Source organism: Actinia tenebrosa, unplaced genomic scaffold (assembly GCF_029948245.1).
Source record: "Actinia tenebrosa isolate PJP-AT-01 unplaced genomic scaffold, QUT_ActTen_1.0 PGA_scaffold12__29_contigs__length_12842862, whole genome shotgun sequence".
NCBI lineage: Eukaryota > Metazoa > Cnidaria > Anthozoa > Actiniaria > Actiniidae > Actinia > Actinia tenebrosa.
Window position 1 is genome coordinate 8,058,355 of NW_028292572.1, and position 15,419 is coordinate 8,073,773.

General features: G+C 36.4%; 2 protein-coding genes and 1 pseudogene across 3 annotated transcripts; 1 reads left to right on the forward strand and 2 right to left on the reverse strand.

The window, feature by feature from the left end:
- Nucleotides 1-130: 130 nt before the first annotated feature.
- LOC116297210 (V-type proton ATPase subunit B) lies at nucleotides 131-13,442 on the reverse strand. Its single transcript, XM_089028277.1, has 16 exons — nucleotides 13,326-13,442; nucleotides 13,139-13,194; nucleotides 6,089-6,187; nucleotides 5,415-5,508; nucleotides 5,119-5,196; nucleotides 4,676-4,757; nucleotides 4,471-4,528; nucleotides 4,251-4,352; nucleotides 3,835-3,932; nucleotides 3,493-3,616; nucleotides 3,138-3,218; nucleotides 2,884-2,953; nucleotides 2,445-2,527; nucleotides 2,119-2,223; nucleotides 1,328-1,457; nucleotides 131-978 (listed from the first exon to the last, which is right to left on the reverse strand). The coding sequence occupies exons 1-16, from the start codon at nucleotides 13,426-13,428 to the stop codon at nucleotides 842-844; spliced, it is 1,500 nt and encodes a 499-aa protein (XP_088884403.1). The 5' UTR covers nucleotides 13,429-13,442; the 3' UTR covers nucleotides 131-841.
- Nucleotides 6,505-7,978, forward strand: LOC148912192 (uncharacterized). The gene is made up of 3 exons (XM_089028283.1): nucleotides 6,505-6,892; nucleotides 6,999-7,253; nucleotides 7,526-7,978. Exons 1-3 carry the CDS (start codon nucleotides 6,600-6,602, stop codon nucleotides 7,734-7,736), a joined length of 759 nt encoding a protein of 252 aa, XP_088884409.1. The 5' UTR covers nucleotides 6,505-6,599; the 3' UTR covers nucleotides 7,737-7,978.
- Nucleotides 7,439-12,736, reverse strand: LOC148912193 (uncharacterized; annotated as a pseudogene). Its single transcript, XR_016119448.1, has 10 exons — nucleotides 12,175-12,736; nucleotides 11,553-12,088; nucleotides 11,119-11,476; nucleotides 10,783-10,980; nucleotides 10,407-10,593; nucleotides 9,890-10,141; nucleotides 9,449-9,620; nucleotides 9,041-9,190; nucleotides 8,754-8,954; nucleotides 7,439-8,356 (listed from the first exon to the last, which is right to left on the reverse strand). The product of XR_016119448.1 is annotated as an uncharacterized LOC148912193 (transcript).
- Nucleotides 13,443-15,419: the final 1,977 nt, after the last annotated feature.

Genomic DNA, 15,419 nt, shown 5'->3' on the forward strand with positions numbered 1-15,419 from the left:
AACATTAGTCCAAAAAGGTACCAAACAGAATTAAAAGTGCACTTCTTTTTAGAGAAGTGTTGATGGTTTATGTGGAGGGAGGGAATCCCAGCACAGGTGAAGCTAAAAAGCAATTGAAAGATATATTAAGTCTTTTGATTTTGAACTTTATTTTTGATTCATAGTAGTAACATTTTTCTCAAGGTATTTAAAATTCACAGAAAAATGTAATGACATTTATCTATACATTCACAAAATATCATATTATACCTCCAAATTTTCAATTAGAACAATGGAACACATCAAAATTGAAATTTTAATATTCAGTGTCACTATTTGTATCCTATGTATTTTCCCCCTATAAGTTTTGTAGATTATGCTGTGTTAATCTCTAGAAATCGTAATGAAGGGCATGCACTCAAACATCTGAAATCCAAACCTTACATCATCCTTAGTAAATTATTAAGCAAACCTGAAAGTAGAATATTTATGAGTACAATTGCTTCCACAGCTGCTATTTTGGATGATGAAATGAAAAAGACGAGTGAAACTTTTTGTCATAAAAACTCATTCAAAAAGCAAGATTACAGGAAAATAAGAAAAGAAATAACACTTTTTCTCAGTGGAATGTGTACCATTTCTTTTGTATTTTCCTGCTAGTTTTGTAACAAAAATAATTTTGAAATGGTTCAATGTTTCATTAACTTGGCACTAATGATATTCTGTTGTTAGGAATGGTAATAAGGAAATTATATAAACAATTTTACCAGTACTAAAGGTACATGTAGTAATGCTATTGAGTAATGCAAGGGTACCCTGGGTTATAAGCTAGCGCGTTAAAGTAGAATTTGATTATTAATTATTAGTGTTTAGAGTCTCTTGGATAGAACTCAGCTAAGGTGCTTTGTGGGATTCTCTTAAGCATCTCTTTAGGGAAGATTCGTAGTAGTGACCACCCAATATCCAGTGATTCAAAGACTGTCCTGTTTTCATAAGTCCCTGGAATGATAAAAACAACTAATGAATTTACTTGTACTAGTGCCATCTTGGTTCATGTATGCTTAGTGAAAATATGAAATACTAAAAATGGGAAATCAAAGTGCAAATGGAAAATACAAAAGTGCAGACAATAATTCCAAGTGATCATGAAAGAAAGGAATGGAAATATATGCAATTGCAAAATGAAAGCAAGAAAATGAGAAAGCCTGAAAGAAAATGAAATCATATAATAAAATAGGCTAAGTGAAATGGTGAAATATAAAATGGGAATGGGAAATCCTTATTTTAACAACAACAAACATACAAAAATGAGAATAAAAATAAATGACAAATTATGTAACCCACACACCTTGAGATATGAAATTCTTCTCAAACTTTCCAAGGAACTCCAAATAGAGCAAGTCCTCGGAGGTCAGGGCCTCCTCTCCTACCACAGCCTTCATCGCTTGCACATCTTTGCCAATGGCATAGTTGGCATACTACAAAACAAAGCAATAACATTCCCATCAACACTCATACTTCTCAGTATTATTTTTCTTTTAAAAACATCAAATAATATAGATTTACAGGGCTGTAACCAGAACTTTTACAGGGAGGGTGCACATCGAATAAAATTGGACCATTGATCGTTTTTTTTATTACCAACTCGGTGGCGTAACTAGGGATCTTGCAGGGAGGTGCACAGGCAATAATTTTCAGAACCAAAAAGAAAAAAAAAGGTAACCAAAAGAAGGCAGAACCAAAAAAAAAGAGATGGATAAGCAGACCTTAAGCTTTTACTGGGGGGGGGGGGGGGGGGGGGCAGGGCTGCACATGCACCCTGTGCTCCCCCCTGGTTACAGCCCTGATTTAGTTGCTTTGGTTTATTCAGATCCATGTCAGAATTAATAATTTAAGTTCAGGATGCTTCATTTCACTAAAACTATATCTGTGAATGGTCAAACCTTTAGCTGTAAAATGTTCTTTGTACAACATTACTGCAATGTTGTTCAATTTTTTTACAAAAAAAATCACAAGATTAACGATCCTCAGATGAAACCCTCAAGTGTGATTCTACACAAATAAATTTTCTCTTCATTTCATCTTTTCCAGTTGACACACGATCATTATGGTATTACACTTTCTATTTGGTTTTCCTACCAATTGATTTGAAACATCAGAATGGTCCTTTCTGGTCATTCCTTCACCAATAGCAGACTTCATTAATCTTGACAATGATGGTAGTACATTGATTGGGGGATAGACCTTAGGAAATAAGAACAATCATAAAAACATAAAAAACCTTACCACTTGATGCAAGGTACACAAAATATGGTTAATATATGGTTAATATAGGTTAAAGAAGCAGATATTTGATTGTATTATGAGATAAATTTTAAAAAATCAAATTTCATTAGGTTGACACAATATACAGTTGAAAGCCTTTGATACTGTAGAATGTTTCCCCAAATGAAGAAGTTTCCTACCTGTCGATTGTGTAACTGTCTGTCGACATACACTTGACCTTCAGTGATATATCCAGTCAGATCAGGAATGGGATGAGTGATATCTAATTTACATGTAAAAGGAAAAAATAACAGCCTCAATAAAATCAAACTAGACTCTCAAAGCACACACTTGGTCTTCCAAGGGCTTACTTCTAGGCTCTGGTCTAAGGCTTTGTTATCATCAGCTCAGCAGCAAAGTGCATGCACCCTAGACACTAATTTGTGATTTTTGATTAGCCTGCATGGTGGCACTTTGAGGAAGGGGGGAGGGGGACTCGATGCAATTTTGTACCTTATCCCAAGTAATCAAAGATTTATCCCAAAATTTGTTATGTAAATACTTCAAGTCTTTTTACAGTTATAGGAAGGCTGTTCCACTTTATCTATTTCCAGATTATCTATTAATTCATTTGCTTACCATCGTTAGGCATAGTTAAAATAGGAATTTGAGTGATGGAACCATTACGGCCCTCCACACGGCCAGCTCTCTATAGAATAACAAAGGGATCACAAGTCCAGTTAAGTAGGATGGGAATGATGAATGTTGGAATAAATCCAAAAATAGAAGTGCAAATTTTTTGACAATTTCTTAAGAAATGAGATCAGCATTAGGAATAAAATTTATAATATAAATTTATAATATTTGATAAAATAATATCCATTAAATTATACCTCATATATTGTAGCCAAATCAGTGTACATGTAACCTGGGAAACCACGACGACCAGGTACCTCCTCACGAGCCGCAGACACCTACAGCATTATAACCAGTTTTAATATTTTTTAATGTATTCAGAGATGTATTGTATTGGCATACTAAATGGAAAAAGTTGAAAAATGAAAGTGAAATGGAAAAAACAGTTAAAGAAAGTAGAACTGGTAGTATGAAGAAAAGAATGAGATAGAAGAAAAGAGTGACTAAAAGAAAAGTTAAATATAGAAGAGAAGTGGAAGAAAAATAGAAAATATGGATGAAAGAAATGTTATTTTGTAAAAGATGGATGCACAGTTGCACAATGTTTCCTACCTCTCTCAAAGCTTCTGCGTATGAACTCATGTCCGTCAGTATAACTAACACATGTTTTTCACACTGATATGCCATGAACTCTGCTGTTGTTAGTGCCAGACGAGGGGTAATAATACGTTCAATTCTGAAAGCAATTATTGACAAAACTATTGTGAGTGTACAACACATCAAATAATGGCCCCTTGTCACAGGCCTTGCACTGGTGAGAGAACAAAATGCCTCATATAACAGCATCACTGCAGAACCTAGATGTACACTGTAGATATAGTGGTAACAAACCCCTGACAGCCACATTCCTAAGCTTCCTTGATACTATAAATCAATATTTTACTGAAGACTTACGTTGGATCATTAGCAAGATTCAAGAAAAGACACACATTTTCCATTGAGCCATTTTCTTCAAAATCTTGCTTGAAGAATCGAGCAGTTTCCATGTTGGCCTAATGATGTAGAGAAGTTATTATAATGATTTAAAACTGGTCTATAGTGTGAGGTTCAGTCCTATTGTCAACCTTCAGGACATTTTCAATGGAGGATAAGAGACCATGGTGAGGCTTGAATTAGTTTTAAACAGCAATAAGCAAGAACAAAACATTAGAATATTCAATGGCAGCAAGATCCTGCAAGATTTTGCAAGATCTTTCCATATCAGGCAAGATCACCAATGATCTTAACAAGATGTTCAACCTGGGTTCAAATCAAATCTCAACTCCATTATCCTGGAATATCGTTGATAGACTCAGAATTACAGTACTTACGCCCATAGCAGCAAAGACAATAGCAAAATTATCTTCATGATCATCAAGGACTCCTTTCTTAAACTTTACGAGTCCAGCTTGACGGCAAATCTGAGCAGCAATCTAATGGTACAAAGAAGATTAACATCAACAAGGCAAAAACTGTAGCTTTCATGCATAAAATGAAAAGGAATATTGAAAGAAAGGAAGTGACAAAAAAAGTGGGAAAGAAAGAACCTACCTCGTTATGTGGTAGACCTGCTGCTGAAAAGATTGGAATTTTCTGACCACGAGCAATGCTAGGAGGTAAAAAAGGATATACTGTGTCATAATAAAATACCAAGTACTAGTCACAAATGATGTCCCTTGTCCAAAACAATCCCAACCAGAATAACAAGTGCGCAAATTCTTCCTACAGACATTATTAACTTCAGCACTCCACAAACCTGTTCATGGTATCAATAGCTGATATTCCTGTTTGGATCATTTCTTCTGGGTAAATTCTAGACCATGGGTTAATGGGTTGACCTACAAGCAAGAAAACACAGTGACATGATATCTAATATATGGATTTTTTAATGTCTCAAATCTGCATTTAAATAATTAAAAACATGCCCTCTTTACACTTGCTTCAAACCTTGAAAGCTCTAACCTACTGTGAAAGAAGGATAACTATTCTCTGGGAGTACACAGTTATTCTTTGGGTGCCTGTGACTAGCTGCTATGTTGGTTGATTTTAACAAGAGACCTGGTTTCAGTTTGTTTTGTTATATATAAATGCCATGTCTTATGTATTTCCTAATGGGAAGGCATGTAGCTATCCTACTGATACAACATGAATGACAAAGCACTCAATTGATCAATGGATTCTTTAGCTTTTTAAAATTACCTTGGATATCTAGATAGTCTTCAGCTAAGACCGCTGGTCCTTTGTCAATAGCTTTACCAGAACCATTAAATACCCTGCCTATAACATGATTGAGAGAAGAAAGTATTACATACGTTTTCATCATAAAACTTGCTACCAAATTCGCTCATTGCAGGTTCCCACATTTTCCTTTCATTTGCAAACCATAAGAACTGATGAAAGTAGAGAGGTTGTTGATATTGGAGTTTTTCAAGCCCCCCAAAAGCAAGGATATAATGAAAATATAAAATGGGAGGGACCAAGAGAATCATGCATACCTAACATGTCTTCAGACACTGGGGTCCTAAGAATATCACCAGTGAATTCACAAGTTGTGTTCTTAGCATCAATACCAGATGTTCCTTCAAATACCTGGTGGTCAACACAGTAAAAAAATTAGTACCTCCTGTGCTTGATAGGGTATAGCTTAGTCACAAATCAATCTCTGAAACATTCTTTGGGCTGATCTTAGTCAGGGCATGGCTAACTCACATATCGAACCCTGAAATAACCTCTGGGATGATCTAAGTCAGGGCATGGCTACCTCACAGATTGAATCCTGAAACAACTTCTAGGCTGATATATATATATATGTTAGGGCAACTAACTCATAGACTGAATTGGAATTTAGCATGCTGGATTTTGAGCAGAGAGGAAAACCTGAGAATTAAACTAGAGAAAAATTCTCAAAGCAAGGCATAGACCCAAACAAACTCTGCTCAATGCGAGCAATTTTTATAATACTGGGAAATTTGGATAACCTGAAGGAAAATGATTGATTCAAATGAGAGACACAACAATCCTACTCAAAAGCAATACTTAGTCCAGAAATTGAACCCAAGGAGTGAGAAATCAGTGCACTCCTGCTACTTCACCCTTGATCACCATACGTAACTATGAATAGGCTAGATAAACCTATAGAATGTTTCGAGAGCAATGTTAATCATATTACCTGGACAACTGCTTTAGAACCACTGACTTCCAAGACCTGACCACTTCTCTTTGAACCATCATTAAGAGTGAGGGTAACAATTTCTGCAAACTTTGGAAACTGTAAAACCATATAATATCAGTACATTTGAATCATTTGGGCCAAATACTAGTATGGTACATTTATAAGCACACTCTCTGGCCTCAGAACAGCTGAGAGAGAACTTAAAGTGTATATCAGGTCTAGAATTTTTTTACGGTTTTGGCATCTCTAGATGATATAAATAAATATTCCAAAAAAAAATTTTCGATTTCGAATTTTTTTCACCTCGAAATCAGCCTTCAAAGTTAGATTTCTGGCGACGCCCAGTCGTGTTGGCCGTGTTTTAGGAGACTGGTAACTAGTGACGTAAATTCGAGAACCGAGAAAAGCGATTGTCAAGGATACGAGTAGACAAAGTATTGTAAACATTGACCCGTTAGTGACTTTCATTCCTTCAAAAAACATAAATTTCAATATATAATTTCACAAGATGGCTACGAACTATTACGGGAGTGATTGCAGCTCTGAAAGCGAGATTTCAAGTATATATTCAGAGGAAGAGGATGGAGAAATAGAGGACGAATGCCATCAACATGCTGAAACACACGAGTCAGATGATAGCTACCCCAGGTCTGAATCTCACGAATTGGTAGGACCATATTCTTCAGAACCACTTGCTGATGCGGACTGGCTCAGTGAATATAACGAAGAAATTTCAAAGACCGAGAAGAGAAATGAAAAGCTTCAAGAAAGATTTGATGGCGTCACGCCGAATAGCGCTTGGTACATAACTATCAAGATCTAGCTACAAGCTCACTCTTTTTGCAAAATATTTAGTTTCGTTTTGATTTTTTTACTAACTCGCAAATCTAAACGTTTCCTCTTTTAGGTGTAGATGCGGTCATTGCAAGAAAGACTTACTTCAAAAACCTCAAGAGTGTAATTGCTGTCACGAAATAGAGGGTTGTCTCGAGTCACTGAAGTCTTCCGAAGTGCTCGAAGAATTGGAAGTACCTCCCATTTGTGTGACCTTACATCCAGGGTTTGAGCCTGTTTGTTTAAATCGCTGGTCCCTACGTTCATCATGTGCCAAGTACCGCACTATCGACGGATGTAAGTATAGACAAACTGGCAGTGAAGAAGAGTGAGTAAATCCTTTTTTTTCTTCTAAGCTTAGTTTTAATTACATGGGCCCAGAACAAGTAAGATAACTATGACTAATGTTTTCTTCCTTATTTTCTTATATCTTTTACTGTTCACGTGCTTTACAAGTCATACCATGCCGTTTTAAAGTATTACTTATTTCCATGATAATGATGTAAATAGCAATTGTAACTGACAGTTGTTTATTTCAAGAATATATTCTTGTTTGTTTGATAAGTTTATATACTAACAAATTATCATTTCATATTTTAGGCTTCTCCGTGCAACAGCTTACAGGGAATTCACCCAATTGGTTCATGGTTATCAAGGAGGAGGATCCAAGAGAATCCCACTGCCTGCTTGTGCTTGTCATGGTTATCAAGGAGGAGGATCCAAGAGAATCCCACTGCCTGCTTGTGCATACCACTCGATAAGAAAACAGTTTCCTAGCACCGATTTTTGTGGATACGAAGATAACGAGTGATACATATTATATTATAAACAGAACATTGCATTAGAGTGATTTTACTCGAAGCATGAAAAAAATTGCACTACATAGTAGTAGATATTCACTGTTTTCTTTTGTTTTACTTCGACTCTCCTCACTAATTATACAACTTTGTATCATGGGTCTAATAGAAATGACTCAAATTGCCTTTATGAGGGTTGTTTTGTATTTGTCACTTTGTATTGCACTTACAACTATAATAAAAAATTATAAAATAATTAATTGTAAAAAGTATTACAAAATGATACATTTCTACATATTAATATAAGAGTGAAGTCACTAAACCAGTGAAATGGATAGTAGACTAATACACCTTAGCACTGAGACTCTAATGCCATTGTTTTCTTTTGTGTCTATTTGACTATTACACCTTAACAAGTAATTTCTATTTCACGGGTTTAGTAACTCCACTCTAAAAGCAAGAGAGTATTAACTGCTTTTCTGGTTTTTAGGGCAGTCTTTCACATTCTTGTGTCCTTTCATGGGATTCTTGCAATGAGTGCAATGAGGGATTGATTTCTCTATCCTGCCTTCTCCAATCTTCTTTGTTTTCTTAATTTCAGCAGCTTTGGCTTCTTGTTCAAGTACCTGTGATACTGATAAAAGTAATGCACAAATTAGCATGAAGTGAATAGTTGATGACAAAATTGTTAGTTTATATTATACTTCTATTATGTTATGACTGTTAGATTATTCAACATATTAGAAATAAACCTTCATGACTTAGACACAACAGTCTAATTATGAAGAAAGATCTATAGTGAAAGCACTGAATAAGGACTTGGTGATATTTGAACACTGAAACAGAGTGCAGTCAGTATAACCAGTGAAATAGTACAAAATCTAAATAGTAGTAATAATTAGCACAAATTCATTTGTTTTCTTTTGTTTGGTTAGCACTATTCAGTGCTATTCAGCTAAGCAAATTTCACAGGTATGATGATGGCACTCTTCAAACTTAGAAACATCAATGGGAAATAACATCCTACTCACATGGTGTTGTGGGTGGTACATTGTCTACAACCATACTCTTTCTTTTTTCCTTTTTTTCCAAAGCCACAGTTTTACTTTCTTTTACCAGCATCGTGTTCATTGATGGTGGGGTCATTTCTTTTAATTCTTTCTGTGCCTCTCTTAACATGTCTTCTTTCTGCAATGCTTCGAGAAAAGTGATGTATATCTCTTCCACATACCCTATTGATAAAAGATAAACAATAACATGTATACAAGTATTTTTTGACTTTTTGTTAAATCAGATGTGCCGAAATAGCAATTCTTACCATAATCTGGTTTTATTCTCACATCTCTTACAGTAGCCTCCCCATTTTTAAACTTCGGATAAATAAATCTCACTTGGTCTGATCCATCTGGCTTCCTTTTTTGTCTCTCTAATGATATTGTAGTTGAAGTGGCTTACAGCAAGTATTTGTCTTGGAAGGAAAGAAAACAAAGAGAATGATTATAACAAATTATTATTCTTATTATTCGAATATCTTAGTTTGATTTCATTTGTTTCTTTATTTTGCATATTGCAATTCAAGTTTTTGCAAGAATGCAAATATTTAGTCATGCATTTATGTCTTATTTCTTGATAGCTTTTATATGAGAATAATACTATGATTATAATATTAGAAAAATATATATAGCAAAAATACATATTAATACAAGTTATACACAGTACTAGATACCTGCAATACATTCCAGGGAAAGAGAATGCAATCATTTTGGGACAAAACTGATTTAGTAGCGAGTGAAATCCCTCGAGGCAACTTGTTTGCGATAAAGGAGAAGCCTGTTTAATGCCAGCAACAATTCCTTTTTTGCTCAATGCTTTGTCCAGTTTCTCATATGCCACAGAATCTAATAAAGAAAAATAACATAATTATAACAGTCAAATAGGTGCTAGGTACTAGGAGTCAACTTTTCTGGGCTAGAAAAATTCAATTTTATGCACCAGGTTTGGGATTTGCAAATAAGAAGTGGGAATTGGAGTTGCTCAAAAACATAACTAATTTGAGAGCATGGGATTTGGCCAGGAAATGGAATTTGGATCACTCTTCCAAAACCGTGTGAACAAAACAGTGGTGACAAATTTTGAAATTATCAACATAAAAATAGAGAAAGAGTACCAGGGATAAGCCATTTCCTAGGTGTTATGTCATCGGCATGTGAGCACTTATTGAACAGAGGGTCAGGTAGATCTTTATGCCTATTAAGAATGTGGCTTTTGAAGGAGTTGAATTTTGACCAGATGATTCTTCCGGTTCCACAGACAGTTGATGTTGCACTCCAATGGAGATGGTTTAAGCAAGGCTGAATCCAGTCCTTGATTAATTCACATCCTTTTTCTCTTGCAACTTTGTTCAGAGCCTTCTTGACAGCTGCAAATTAAATGCAATATATTACTATTATTATCATAATATACATATGCCATTAGAATAAATGTATTCATAAACAATCATTCTGACTCCAAAGGTGACATGAAAACAGGTATAGTTGACCAAGAGATATTCAAAGATAACTGTAGTAAATATTTACTAATATTTGCTTTGCCTTCATTAAATAAGTGGTGTAGAGGTTTAAAATATGTCACACCAATAATTAATAAAATATGATATTAATAATAATACCACTAGATATTCATACATTTCTTTAGGTGCCAAAGATCAAAATAGTGAGTAATATTTGGCAGCTTTTCTCGCATGTGTTTGGCAATGGAGAGATGTCTGTCAGATACGAAGGTGCCAATTGTAAGGCCAATTTGAAGAAGGAAGTTGATGCTCCTATTGAAACCAACGTACTCCATCGCCGTACTGCTACTAGTTTCATTTCTCTAAAAGGAACAATGGCACAATGCAAAGATTAGCATTAATTATCTTATAGAGTCAAATAAGAATGTGTGTACAGAACATAATGAATGTAAAGTCAACAAAGTGCTTTTTTACAAGTTTAATTCTCACTACCTGTTTTGGCAGTAAGGACAGATATAGTAGAATCATAACATCCAATGATGATAACATACCTGTACGAGGGAAAAATGAATAATGTTCGGCAAATTACAAAGGAAGATTGAGTATACTCCAAATTTGGCGCTGTGCCCCATGCTGTCATGCCTGGCATCTCCAGATAGTGTTAGGGGCTCTGGCAGTGACTTTACTTCACTTAGCATTACTTTTTGGTACTTTTTCCAAAACAGCAGGATGGAAGGAAACAGCTTTTCCTAAAATTCAAAAAATAAATTTACATGGAAAATAATTCTCCTACTTCTCAGGTACAGAGCCCTTGTTTGCATTACTCAACTAAATTCAACTATGATAGATCATTTTTATAAATAAAGCATTTTGTAAACATTGCGTACCCCTTGATGTTTAAAGAAAGTAGTAAGTGTGATGCAGGCAACTCCCATGTGCTGAAATAGCCTGAAAACCTTGCTTGCAGAAGCACCTGCAGTTAGGACAGCAAAGCAGAGGAGAATATTACCAGCTGGGATCTTAGTGCCTGTCATGTTGGGTTGGCTTCTCCAAGTATTTTCCTTCTTTGGGCATCTGGGGTTTTGGCATGTAGTAGTGATATTGACCATAGTCCCTACTTCTCGGTATGTCACAACAGGGTTTTCAGTCTTGCAGGAGTGGCAGAAGGAGAACAACAATAACAGCTTGGACAAGAAGACAATGTACTTAGGCTCAGTTCTAGTGCTATAGTTGCTTGAATTGAATCTGTAAGACAAAACAACAGCAAAACAAATTATTTTTTGTCAAGATTTAAACTATAAAGATCAAATTTATTCCATACCTCTTTCCTGTCATATGCTCTTCATCCTCCGTTTCAGTTTCTGTCTCTGTATCTGTGTAGGGGTGATAGTCAACGTCATCAGGGATACTCTCAGGCTCTTCCTCTGTAATGTCATAGTCAACTGTGTCCTCATCATCTTCCTCCACTTCCATATTTACATACTCATCGTCTTGTTCCAAATTCTCTCCGATCCTTTCTCCAAGACCTTCTTCATGGTTGTTCAGCTGTGTTAAATTACACTGAATACCACAGGACGATTTTGGAGTGGGTTCCTTTGCCAGAGAATCGATCTTGTTTTTTAAATCGATGCATTTATTATGTAGCAATCGTTTTTCTTCTTTGAGCTTTTTGCAAGCCAAGCAATCTGGAGTCTGGGTGCTGAAATCCCGCGCTGAAGAACAATCCTCGGCACTGATTACTGTATCAGGCTCCTCTGCATTGTCTACAGGTAACCTGTCTTCATTCTCAAGCTCTCTAACAGGTCCCATGGCTTCTCTGGACTCACCAGTACTAGCAGCGATCATGTCTCTAAGAATCTATATAGTAAACAAACGATAGTGCTACAGTTGGGGCATATAGTCCAATATGTGTGACATTTTTTTATTATCAATCGACGACTTACCTTTCGGCGATTTCTTTGAGAATTGTTGGCTTCAGCTGAACTAGTCGATGGAACTGGGTAAAGTTTTGGGTATGACACAATTCCGGTCTCATCCCTTACTAAGTGTGCCAGCTTTCTGTTGTCTTCTCCGAAAGAGTAACGCTGACTGTAGTCCTCTGGAGAAAAGTGCTCCGAGCATATTGCCGAAGTCGCCGTAGGCGTCCATTTTGCTCGTCTTTTCAACACAAAATCGACCCATCTTTTCCTTCTAGCCTTTGCTATTGGTCGGTCATCATTAAAATAAGGGATCGTATGAAGTTTTATGCCTTTCTTCGTTATATTTGAACACCCTCCAACCACGCACCTACTAGGCATATTTACAATACTTCGAAAGGCCGATCTAAACTGTGTCACCGAATTTACGTCACAGAAAAACTAGTGCCAGTCCATTAGCGTCTCCCAAAACACGGCCAACACGACTGGGCGTCGCCAGAAATCTAACTTTGAAGGCTGATTTCGAGGTGAAAAAAATTCGAAATCGAAAATTTTTTTTGGAATATTTATCTATATCATCTAGAGATGACAAAACCGTAAAAAAATTCTAGACCTGATATACACTTTAAATTTCAAAATTAAAACGTATTTCATAAATAACTTTTAAAGAGAAAATGAATATTCAATAAAATTAGTCGAGGTAATAAATTATGTATCATGAATGATAATATAAAGGCCATGTACTTTGATCGCTACAATATAGACTAAAAAAACTTGTAGATTAACTACCTATACCAATGATATATTAATTCCAGCGCTATGTAAACGAGATTGGACTAAAAAGCCTGGAACAGTTTAAAAACTGGAAAATCTGTGTAGTAATTTGAGAAAGTTCGAACTGAGAAGAACCATCGGAAACTTTGAAGCAGAGGAATGCTTTAATATTCATACCAAGAGAATGTGCGTGTAATAAAAGCGTTTTTTTACTAACCTTGACATTATCTAGGATAACTAAAGGACCATTTACACCTGAAACAGTTTTATAAGCTGAAGAAAGAAAGTAAAAATGGATGATTACATCACGTGAACTAAGAAAACCTCTTCATTTTAGACCAAAAAATTCTTGACTAAAACGCAACCGACTGTGAATCTAACAGTAGAGAGAAGTGAAGACGTACTTAATCTAGGCTGTGATATATAGTTTCTGGTAACTGCTGCTACATGTTGGTTGTTAGCTTCGCCTGCAGAAAGATCCATCAAATCACCCGGACCCGGCGCCATCTTGGATCCTCTTGTCCGAGAATCGCGCTTGCGCTCTCTGGGTGACGTTATCCTGATCATATGATCGTACACAGGAAGCCCAAACAAGCTCTAAAAAGATTTAAGGTGGCTAACAGCAGTTTTTTTGAAAGGATAATAAATCGTCAAATAATCAATCCTACCTTACTTAGTCTACCTATCCATCAAATTTTTATACCAGTTGTTGGATTTGGGTAAAAGTTTTCAACAGTAAACGCTCAGCTGATTCGACGTTTTCTTGGGGTGCATGTTAAGTCATTGGTGCCATGTTGGTTGACAAATACGAAGCCCTCTTCTAGTTCTTCTCTTGTTAGATAAACCAACATGATGGTGGCTGTTTCATTGTTACTATATATCTCAAGGGATATTGATTCGTGTGGTTGCATGCTATGAACCCGGGAGGGGGGGGGGGGGGGGGGGGGCTATGAATTGAATCATATATTCTTATTCTTATTCTTATGCTTTTTATTTTTTTCATTACAATGATTATAAAATATGTACATCTAAAAATAATACACTTAAAATTAATATTACGTTTACTTAATAAATAAATAGATGATTTGCAAAGGTCAAAACTCCCTGCTCGTAAGACAATTGAATTCGCCTACAGGCTTCAATATTCTCACTATGGAATTCGAGGACGAAAAGCCCAAAAAACGAAATTTTTCACATCAACGCTTATTTGCATGAGTCTCGGGTTCTCGTGGCATACATTCTCTCACCCTGCTTCTTATATAAACGTTCCCGTTCTCTCTGGACTCGCACATTTTAGCTCGTTTGCGGGAAACGAGAAGTAAGGGAAAAAACTCCCACCCCCTCCCCGCAGCGATGAATGACCATAGTCACATAAAAACCATTGAAGATAGTCGCTCGCGAAGCCTCAGGCCGATTTTTTCCCATATCTTATTCCCTTCGTGCCTAGGGCCTTGTGAGCGAATTCTCATAGTGAAAATATACAACTATACATAACTATTATTCATGATGCATAATTATATTTCATAAACTAATAAAATGAAAGTTAAAAATCCAAAGCATAATTTTTTCGTTATTTTTAGTCTATAATTGCACATAACACTATCATTGTACTAATGTTTTTTGTGTACTCGCATGTGCCTGCTAAGATTTCCAGACTGCGAGAACCTCATTTGACAGACTTTGCACTGGTACGGTTTTTCCCCGGTATGGATTCGTAGATGTTTAGTCAGCGTGGAGCTGTCGACGAACCCTCGGGAACAGACTTTGCATTTGTACGGTCGCTCACCGCTGTGAATGCGCATGTGCGTGGTGACAGAAGACGACTGCGCGAACCTGGCGGGGTAAAAAGGATAATCAACTTAGAAAACTTGTAGCTATAATGGCCGTCCCCATCCGTCCCTATCCTTGTAGTCATAATATTCCCAGTGTGTCACTTTGTCGTGTGAGGCGGGCCGACCTTAGGCAAGAGTACCAAATGCCCCAAGTGTCACTGTACTGTCACAACTGTCCCAGCCGCAATATTCTTGATAATTCTGCCCTCATTGATGTCTTTTGCCTATTTGATTCGATGGTTGAATTAACGGATAGACTAAGACGTGGCCACTTTAAGATGTTGCTGAGCTTCATAGCTTCAATCATGGAAAAATTAAAAAATATAAATTGGTCACTTTGATTATACCAACCAACATGACCGCCAAGTCCACCATGTCTTTTTTTATTTTAAAAATAATTAGGAACCACCTTTTCGTTACAATAAAGATTTACCTGCGATCGCAAATAGTGCACTGAAATGGCTTTTCTCCGGAATGTATCCGCAAATGTGCTGTGAGATTGGCATCTTGCGCAAACGACTTGAAGCAGATGGAACACTTGAACGGCTTTTCACCCGTGTGGGTCCTCAGATGAGTCTTGAGGGTCGACGGGCGAGCGTAGACTTTACCACAAACATGGCATTCGTTTCTCCTCATCTAGATTAGGTTAAAACAGTAATGTAAATT